The 10,723-nt window shown below is 47.3% G+C and overlaps 2 protein-coding genes across 2 annotated transcripts; one reads left to right on the top strand and one right to left on the bottom strand.

Moving 5' to 3' along the window:
* Positions 1-2,500: 2,500 nt before the first annotated feature.
* On the top strand, positions 2,501-2,911 carry N7533_007988 (uncharacterized protein; the record flags this gene model as incomplete). Its single annotated transcript, XM_057104638.1, has 2 exons — positions 2,501-2,529; positions 2,602-2,911. The coding sequence occupies 2 exons, from the start codon at positions 2,501-2,503 to the stop codon at positions 2,909-2,911; spliced, it is 339 nt and encodes a 112-aa protein (XP_056959595.1).
* A 4,755-nt stretch (positions 2,912-7,666) lies between these two features.
* On the bottom strand, positions 7,667-9,910 carry N7533_007989 (uncharacterized protein; the record flags this gene model as incomplete). Its single annotated transcript, XM_057104639.1, has 1 exon — positions 7,667-9,910. One exon carries the CDS (start codon positions 9,908-9,910, stop codon positions 7,667-7,669), a length of 2,244 nt encoding a protein of 747 aa, XP_056959596.1.
* Between the last annotated feature and the right edge of the window lie 813 nt (positions 9,911-10,723).

A 10,723-nucleotide genomic window follows, 5' to 3' on the forward strand; every position in this document is an offset into this window, starting at 1 on the left:
GGTCGCGGGGTTGACACCGTGAGTGCCCTTCTTGTTGCTAGTTGGGGATTTTGGCTCATGTGTTAGCTCTTATGAAGGAGATTGACAACTACTGGTATACGCAAGTATGGGTAGAGCGTGTCATGAGTGAATATGCAAAAGTCCCAGTGAATTTTACAAGCCATGGGCTCGATGGCCTAAACAACCTTGGAAGTGGCCAGACGGTCATAGCAAAGAAGTTGGAGAACGGGAGACAGTACATAATAGTGATGGACCACTCATATCATTCATACTCGTCCTAGGCAAAGAAAACTCCCTTGGAACGGTTTGCCAGTCACTTCTTTGCGCTCATGATATCCTGTCGCTCTAGCACTGTGCGGGCCATTTTGTTGCCGATGTCATTATTCAAGTTCTTAAAAACTGCGATGACACCTTCGCAGTCTTTCTCGAGGGACTCCTAGCTCATTTTGAATTTTCCACCCAAGCTTGTCATCTCGATCTGAACACCGATGATACTCTTCTGCAATAATGCAATGTATCTGTCGAGGGCATCTGAAATCTTCCACGGATCTGGCTTGTCGTCCCCATTATAACCCATCACAAATGTCTTCGCATGGTGGGAGAGATCATTGATCTGCCGAGACAAATATTCAGTCGATTCCGACCCCAGTTCAAAAAAGACAGTTCCTTTTCCATATGCCTGTACGGCAGAATAGTCCCAAGTTGGCATAACTTTGCCTGTGGAGGGCTTGATCTCTGTATAGAAATTCGGTGTCAATCAAGGCCTTTGCTTGGGGATTCGCTCTAGCCATGTGTCCTTGCAGCACACCCAGGACCCAGGAAGATCCCGAAGCGCCATTGGGCGTATCGATGATCAAAAGGATGTGGCTCACTTGGAGGAACGGAAAGCCTGGCGAATAAATTGCAGTCGTGAGAGCCCCAAGAGGGTTGTTTCTAATAAATGCCTGGGGGTTACGGATGTTCTGTTCCGCATGGATGGCACGTGTTTACATTGCGAATTGATTGTTGTGAACACTAACTTTTCGATAATGATGTGTGTCGCTTATGTGAAATCAAATTCAGGGAGTATGTGAAGCTTATGGGAGCAATAATGAGCAAGTGTCATGCAGGCGTTGGAGGAGTGACATATGAACTCACCCTTGAATACTACTAGTTAGTAGGCGAAGCTTGGCAATGAATCAGTCTAGCCCCATGGCCCCCAACTTGCAAACCCATCAGAGAGAATACTCCCGTTGACGAAGATGAGGAAAGCATCCTGATCACGTGGGCTGACACGTTAGATAAAACTGAGAGCTCACCACAAGCAGGTACAGTAAACCAACCCAAGAGAGGCGTCCACAATGGCTAAAGAAATCTCCATACGCCGATATACTTGCGATATCCAAATAATAATGTGGCCAAAGATTCGAAATCCTATCTCGTCTCTAGTATTGCGGGTATCAGTCATCCCATGGCCTCTTTTTCATTGGACATTTGGGATTCAGTCGCATCTGCACTTCGTTCAAAACTTCTTGACGCTGATTTACGCTTCCAATTCCTATTTCCTCGACTTTCGTTTCAGGGCCGATGCGTGCGACGCGCGCGTCTTCCAGTTCCGTAATGGAATATAACTTAAGACACTGGAGTAGCCATATCTGGATTAGCTGATTGTAAATAGGGCTTGAAAGAGTAAGCTCTTTGTCTCCCATATGGAAAACGTAGTCGAGCGCCACTATATTATGGCGACTTGAACTAGGGTAAATGAAATCATCATCATCATCATCACTGTATTTTAACGGTGCTGGTCGAGGAACCGAACAACCCCGGAGCGATGGCGGACCCACTCGCGGGAGGACCCGAACCCCCTCCCACAAACACCGAGGAAAGCATCACCAGTTTCTCAGTTAAGGATTTCCAGTCTCGCATCTAGACCGATGCAGTCCAGATCATAGGGAAAAGAACGACAAATGGCGAAACATACACATTCGCTGAAGGCACAGGTCGCCACTAGAGAAGTGTGGAAGCTCATCGACAATCTGAAGGATATCATCCACCATCAACCACACTCATCGACTTCTATACACTTCATTGGAGTATGGTGTTGGGCGCGTGTCGGGAACCGGTCGACTGCGTGGGCCGTCGCTGATGTAAGGTTCTCTACAACCCGGTCAAGTGTTGGTTGGGTCTTGATCTCCTTCCATGGGCTCATCTGTCGGGCTACTTTCTCTCTGGTTCTGGCCCAGTCCGTGCGCTCGTACACCTTTTGAGCGGGACGCTGGTGCTGTAATTGAAATCGTACTTTCTTTCCCAACAGAAAAAGTGGCTATTCGGTAGCCTGTCTTACATTTGATGCCACTTTAAGCGACAGGGTTCCCCGCCATAACTCCCCTCTTTTAAACGTACGGACCCCATCACTCCTTCAACACGTTCAGGTTACTTCAGAAAGTGAATATTACTCAAAATCTTTGAAAAAAAAGTGGAAACAAGTGCAGCAATATCAACTCTTTCTCGCCAATCTATCATGGCGCGCCTCCCAGAACGTATAATGACGTACGTGTGCTCTTCTAAAGGCTACCGAATTAAGAAGAACCCAGCAAACCTAATCTCTCATCAAATATATAGCAAAGATCAGTTCACTTCTAAGGTCGAAGAGTCCACGGAACCTGTCTTTATATTCATTCTACCAACCTTCTACAGCGATTTCTCTCCAGAGATCCAGCGTTTTGCCGAGACTTACCCCCAGTCTAAAATATACGGCATTGTCTCCTCGGAGTCTCCAGAGGTTCTAGAACACCTTACTGGGAAGTTTAAGGTGTCAACTGTAACGGAATTTATCCTTTGGAGAGACAAAACCAAGGTCATTGAGTATTCTCGTGGACAGCTCTCTGATCTAATGACCGTTCTAAAAGCAATCAAGATATTAGTCGAGTAAAACTCGGGCCACTTCTTCTCAGTTTTGTGCAATTTTCCTAGATTGGGACCTTTATGAGATGATCTTTGAGGTCTGATGTAAACCACCATGCATTTGAACTTACCTTGGTGAGTTGAAATACCTAGGATATGTATGGTAGACGTTAATCAACTGGCTTTTTCTTTTAAAGTAAGGGAGCTCAAGTGGGATATACCAAAGGCACTCACGTAGAGATTGTTATGTATGCTGTTTTGCCAGTCTCTTGAAGTCTGGTCTCAGTCTTTATCTGTGAATAAGATAGTTCAGCGATGAAATCTCTTACGTTATCACCTATGTCAGCGAATGGACGACAAAATGGCTACAGAGGCAAGCAACTTACTCTCGTGAGACAGTTGTAGGGGAGAAGATTACCCTACTGCCTATTAATGGGATCCTCATACCCTAGAGAATCATTTAAACCTTGGAAGATGATTGCAGACCGTGATGCAATTCCAATACTGAAGACTTTTGTGTACTGACTAAAATTATCACTAAATAGGTTCGAGGCCGACGAACAGCAGAAAGTCGGAACATTCATTTTTTCTCTTAGAAAAATAGCCTATGTCGAAACTAAGGATAATGTATCGTGTTTTTTGCTGCAGATATACTTTGAGATATTATATATTCTAGAGAATAAAATGAGCTAATAGGGTGACCTTTCTTCCTGCAGTTTATAAAAGTTGAGTCTATCGACAAAGGAACGGTTGATGACTAGCAAAAAATACGCAACACTCACATCAACATCAGTGGAGTAGAGCAACAATCAACAAATCACTATTGAAAAGAAATAGAAAAACCCTTGCAAGATTCACTTTTGAATAACACAGACCGGATGGACTATCGTGTGTCTCATCATAGAGTCGTCTTATTACTTCAACAGTTTAAACAGTGATAAATACATACTGTTCGAACTCAAATATTGCTATACTATACCGACAACCAAAATCCCATACATGGCCTCTCTTTCATGCCTACTGTCTCCTACCAGTAAAGGAGAGAAGTCACCATATCCCATACGGAAGTACAGCTTCAAACCCCCAGTCATGGCAGTCCATATCCGATTTTCCAAACAATCACAGCAACTACAGTCGCGAGCGTACACGCAAGTATCATGACCGCGGGCATGAGTATGCCAATCATCGCCATACTAGTCAATGTCGCAAAGATACCGCTTGCTGGAGTGAATCCACCGTACATATAGGATTGGAAAGCGGCCGCTAGAGAACCTATCTAATATGTCAGTTTGAAAAGGCCCTTGGTATGCTCTTAATGAGCGAGACGCGAATATGATGAACCTGCAACAACCCCTCCAGGCCCAAACCCAAGACATAGTATAATTGTAATAACAACGGTGAAGGTGATCCACCAAGCGGTGATGATTGCGTAAACATCTTTGAGAGTACGTTATTATTCATTTTAGTTCTAAACCGACACTTGTATTTCCTTACTGGGACGTGAAAGCCACTCTGAGGCTTTTATCAACCATGAATCCTCTGACCAGGTCTCAGAGAGGATTTCCGCGCCAGACAAGACAAGAGAGCGGTCTGCCACAAACCGATAGAATCCAGCCCCGACAGTCTCAGGCTGCATTAAATTCAAGCCTGCTATAAGGAAGCTGAGAGGCGCCATTTGTAATGCAATGGGTAATAAATTGGAAGAGTTCAAAAGCGAATACAGCACGGGGGGAGTGATGCTTGAAGTTTTGCCCAAGGCTCGAAGGGTTAGAATGGGTGGACACCCGGAAAGGAGGACTCACTAATACTATCTCAATTAAGATGACCACTCAGCGAAATTATTTGGCCAAATGTAGTCACGTAATCAGATACGATCCGGCAGTACCAAAGGAATGGGGAGTGGGCAGATTACGCCTTGCGTAATACGTGGTTCGCCCCCTCACCCCGGCCGGTAGGCCCCTGCGGCCAATCTATTACCCTGTCTTAGCGCCGTGGAAGTCACTAGATAACTAGTCAGCCTAAGAATATGCCCCGTCTTTACCTGGGAGACAGAAAATGTCTTGGCCACAGCCTCATGTTTCGCCATCTAAGCCCCGTCGTGTCGGCAATCGACTGGGGCTCGCTTTCCGCCCAGGAAACCTGTTCAAGGACAAGCACCGGCAGGCCCACAACAACGCTGGGCGATGTAAGAGGCAGCCTTTTCGCTTTTGGCTACTCCCAATCATATTTTCCAGCCAGCAAGAGGGGTTTGCATATAAGCGCTCATGGCCCACAGCCTCCAACTCGAGTTTGTTATTGGCGAGAGCTCGGTGTTGTGTGGCCTAACCCCGATCTTGTGCTTTTCTAGTTTGCTTCCCTAATCCACAGCTAGATACTCCTATATGATAATTGAAACGGTTGCGTCATTTTGACTGACGGTGATGAACAACATTCTATAGTTATGTGTTTTCTTTATCGGGCCTTATCTAGTAGCCTCGCATACACCCCTCTGTACTGTATTGTGGAGCGCCGTAAATAAGAAGGCTTCAAGTCAAAAACCGACTCAAGGACAAAAAAGATAGGTTATTCTGCCAAGCTCAAAAAAAGATCTCGATATGGAAGAACTCATGAAGGAATTCAGGCATTTCGACGGATGTTGATTGTGTGGCCATCCTAGTTAGCGGATTGCGAAGCAGCTCATAGTGTCCAGAATGAGAATACAATTTCCGATCATTCCAAAGTTCCGTTTTGTAGCCAGTTCATGACGGGTTGGAGCATCTTAATGTTCGCTCTCGGTATGTAACACCGCCCTATGAACGATTCGGGCACTGACAGGGTTAGTAGGTACAATGTTTTAATATACGATATCGAATGAAGATAAGAATAAGTATAATACACTCAGTTCATCAGACTTATTGTAAATCGAAAGAGTAAAATACAGAAATCACTTCATGAGGATTGCATTAATAGTACGTAAAGCCAAGCGGAAGCCGGTTACATCAAAACATGCTTCATCGTACAACGAGGCAAAGCGAAATTCAATACAGCCAAACATAACTATCTAGTTAAAAATACAAAAAGGCCAACACGAGACAGATTCTTCTTTCAACTCACGGAATGTCTCCACACAATCTTCGAATACAGGTTCATCTTCTTCCCCTTCTTCATCCACACTGCCGGAGTAATCGGAATCCGGGAGAGCGTAAGTCCTGCTGATGCTTACTAGCAAAGCATTCTGGATGCCAACAGCGGCAATAATTGACGCTGTGCTGCAGAGAGAAGAGTAGTGACCTTCCTCGATGGTTATATTGTCTGCTGATGGGATGTGCACGTCGTCAGGGGAAATGTTCGCTCCTCCATGAGTGTATTGGGAAGATCAGAGCCGGAAATTCTTGAAAACCTTGGAATGCAGAACCTTGGAAAGCATACAGCGGCGCATATAGGGGCCGGGGGCTGGCCTGAACTTGAATTGCTTGATGCTTTCCACATTGGACGCCCGGGCGTAAGCATCAAGTTCACCCCCGTCTTCTTCCACAGAACATATGTCATCACGAATCGCAGATAGACTCGGAGGTATCTCTTGGCTGATCTGGCGTCGTTGAGAGATCTAACTCTCGCCCGTCGATATTCTAGAGATAATGTTAGACTTCCCATTGACTTGAAGAAGACTTTATGATCTTAGAACGTACCACCCAACGCATTAAAAGACTTCCGCGTTGATAGAAGACATCCTTCCGCTTTTCCTCGTTGATAAGAATGCACTTCCATCGCGATGGGAGGGTTGGAACTGGGAGACTTGACGAGAAAGTAGAATGATCTATGAGGCCAAGAACTTGGAAAGTGTAGTCAAGCTGGGAAGTCACGTTTAATCCTCTGCATTGGGTTATGGTGGTCCCTTCCTCCGTATTGACGGCTGGTGCCTATGGTACTGGCCTCGGGCATCCAGGCGTTCCTTCCATGTTTAGATAGCTTCGTCTCTCTCTCTCTCTCTCTCTCTCTCTCTCTCTCTCTCTCTCTCTCTCTCTCTCTCTCTCTCTCTCTCTCTCTCTCCCCCTCTTCTCTTCATCTGGTCACCAGCTTCGTGCCATCTGCTTCCTCCTCAGTAGCACCCTCCGACACTCCGTGGCTGCCAAAACGCGGCCGGGTACCTACCTAAGTAGGGAATTGGAAAAGCCGAGATCAGCACACACTTGAATTTTAATGGATACGTTTATATGAGACAGTCCATGGTTTGCCCAGGTGGGGCGTACCCGTTTCTACTTGAAGCTTGGACAACCTTGGAATATGACTTTGGCCGTGTATTGTTCAGACTTATTCAAGCTGATGTAACGACTCAGGACTACCAACCTAGGCACTGGTAGGTGGATGTTAGACTCCCTAGATCGGAGAGGCAATATCGATGCTGTATTTCTCCGAGTCTCAATTAAAACACGAGCCGTAACGAAATTGCAGGACAATATACTAGTAATTGGTAGGGTTTTCAGCATCGTTTTCATGAGCATGATATGTAGAAAGCTCGTGGTAGACACAGGGCCTTGGTCACTGGAATTTTCTACTACTGTTGAAATTTTTGTACGTGATGAAAGCATGTTGTATTCGTTACAGGTGCGGGTTGCAGCGCAGAGTCTATCAGAAGGTGAAATTTTCGAATGCAAGGTCAGCACGCCAGAATCGGTCAACCTTGTGACAGGTACCATCGAAATTCCATCCCAAATATATTCAGATAGAGCCTGGTGAGACATTTAACGCTATAAAATGTCAAATCTCGTAGGCTTTCAATGTAAAAAAGGTTCAACTGTACACTTTAGTTGCCCTGCAAAACCAGGAGAGGCTTCCATGATTTCCAGACTCGGGTGGGCGAGGAGAGGATAGCAGAGAGCATGCCCGACATTTTCTCTTCATCGCATTCTTCATGGGCCCCCAGATCTTCAACATCTTCATAGTCACTGTCACCTTCCAGCATTTCCTCGAGCTCGATGGTTGCGTATTGGGACAATTCCACCTTGACCAAGGACGCTTCACTAGGCGTGCCCTCGGCATCAAAAGCGAAAAGCATATACCATCCAGGAAGCAGGATACCGGCGTCATCTGGGAGGTTCGCAGTGAACGTGTGGTCTTCATGGGCGTTCAGCTCAAGTGGGACACGACGCTGGTCAGTGTTGACAGTGTGGGTAGTGGTTCCCTGGCGAACGAGAGATGCCGATCCAATGTGCTTATCAGCGGAGAATTTCAAGTCACCACCCACGATGACCCGCTCAGAAGCGCTCACGATCTTGGGGCGCTCGCGTCGCTCACCAGTGGCAGTCAGCAGGTAGGGAGGAGTGAAGATCTGAGCATCGTAGTGGTTCGCAGAGCAGTTTCCGCAGAGACCGCCACCGCCGTTCAGGACAGTCGCGTCAGGGAGCAACATGGAGATACTGTGGTAGACACGAATGATGTTTTGACCGTTCATGAGCTCGAAAGTATCCGTCTCGGGGTTGTAAATCTCTGGGTAAAACTGGACGGTTTTCTCGTTGAAGGGCTGTCCCCAGGCTTGGCCGCCGGCAACAAAAACCTTGCCATCGGGAAGAACAACAGAGGTGTGGTAGACACGGGGGAAGTTCATGCCGTTGCCAGAACCTTTACCGGCAATCTGGACGAGAGGTTCTTCGCCTGGAGTAGCCAGTGTAATAATATGCGCGTTCTTAGTCGCATAAGAACCATCGTAAGAGGGCTGGCCTCCGAAAGTGAGGATCTTGCCGTGAACAGCGTCAAACATGACAGCGTTGCCCGACATGGAGTCTCCATCATCCATTCGTCTCCCAGCGGGAGTGGTGCTGCCACTCTTCTCAACGGTATACCAGTTCATCTTAACACTGGGACCAGCCTGGAAGGCACTTCCATCCTTCCATCCAAACAGCCAGGCGTGGTTATCGGCACGCCAACGACCCAGTCGGTCATTAGTCAACATGTTGTTAACCTTTGTTCCAGAGCGGGTATACCACTTCCTCTTGATGGGGTTGTAGACTTCGCCATTCTTCTCCTCCTTGTTGCCGCCGCTCCAAGAGCCACCGATCGCGAAAATTCGACCGTCGGACAGAGTTGTCGTTGCGTGGTATCCTCGAGGCTGGCGCATGTCAGGACCGTACTCCCAGGTCTTCCCGTTGAAAATACTTGTTCGACCAGCGTCACCGCCGCCGCTGACGACGATACTTCCGTTGAAGTCCATGGACATGCCCGGGCAGAACATATCATGGTGGGTCTCGGCGACGACAGTTTGCTCGATTGTCTCGGTCTTGGGGTTCCATGTGGTGGTGAGAGTCTTGCCACCAGGGGAAGCAAAGAACTGGTCATCGGCCCAAGCAGACCAGAGAATGATCTGGCCATTCTGTTCCTGAGCCGCACCAACTGGGATGACAGGCAAGTCGAGAGTTGGTCCCCACGCACCCTTGCCAGGCTCGACGGGGAGGGTATAATCGGCAGCGTAGATACCAAGGTTGACGATCGAAGCAGGCTCATGCCAGCCAGGTGCGTCAGGAATAGGAGGAGTGTCACCAACGAGCTTGACATAGCGGGCGGGTGTAGGGTTGAAAGCAGCAAGTTTCATTCCTTTGTTCTTGCCCCATGTTCCGTAGGCAACTGGCTCGCCCCAGTTTCGCTCATCCTTGCTCAAGTAGACACGGTGGTTGGCAATCTGACCCTCAGTAAGACTGTCATCCAACCGAGGTAGCATGGTCAAGCCACTGATGTTATGGACTGTTTTGAGATCAATTGAGATCCACGGTGGCCCATGACCAAGATTGTCACTCTCCCAGTATGTGTCACTTTTGCCGTCAGTTGCCTTTTCACAGTAATGGCCCCATTTGGAACCAGTGCAAGTGACACGGAATGGCTTGATGTTCAACAGAGTTGAGTTGACAGGTGGAGACTGCCATTGAATTTCGCCAGTGACTTGGCCGTTGATTTCAGGGCGGTTCTCCTCACTTGACTCGTAGGAGTAGTCGGCGGATTTGTGGGCGCCGACGGAGACAGCTCCTAGAAGGAGACTGGCTGCGTATGGGACTTTCATTGTGAAGGGTGAAACAAATGGTTCACTGCATTGTAGGCCGAGTTCCTCGTCAGGGAACTTATAATGGAAAGGAAGAATCTAAGTACCAAACTCAAAACGAGAAGAGGAAACTCAGGCGAGGTCGATCAGAACGGTGGGGCTAAATCTGAGCAGCTAATGACCGCCACGCCAACATTGCGCAGGCGATGTGGGCTTCTGTATGGATGTGATCGTCATAGAATCCACGATTTCACTTATCGCGAGCTGGTGTTTTGTTATTCACATGCCATAATTATTTAGGTGTGAATGATCCTAGCTCTATGACGCCTGCGGAGGCACAAACCTGCTAGAAGATTTTTTCTCCACTAAATATATGGTGTAGCAGTATTACTGATCCATGCTTTAATCTCCCTATCAAGAACCTTGGAACTAATTCACACACTTATCTTTTCTCCAAAAAAGATAGGCTTGCTGTTGATTAAGCTCAGCTGCCACCTGGGCAGTCTTGATCAATCGAAGACAGAACCTCGGACGCCACACGAGACTAGTATATTGTTCATCAAAAGTTCGGACCCACGGTTTTGTTCGACGAACCTTCAAGTTAGAAGTCCGACTCGGAGTCAGCTGAATTTGGACTCGGAACAGAACCAAAAGTTTTGTGCGGAATGTATTTTGGTGCATGGCCCTCAAAGTCTATCGTATCTCTCGGATCCATAGCACAAATCCGCAGCCAATAACTAAACAGTGATTGCATGATGACACACGACTGAGAACCGGGATCAAGATGAGACACCGACTGCCAGGCAAGCCTTCACCTACATATTTTCCTGATTT

Source organism: Penicillium manginii (genome assembly GCF_028828005.1).
Source record: "Penicillium manginii strain IBT 31320 chromosome Unknown utg000005l:1.0-5665137.0:1.0-5668048.0, whole genome shotgun sequence".
Lineage (NCBI taxonomy): Eukaryota > Fungi > Ascomycota > Eurotiomycetes > Eurotiales > Aspergillaceae > Penicillium > Penicillium manginii.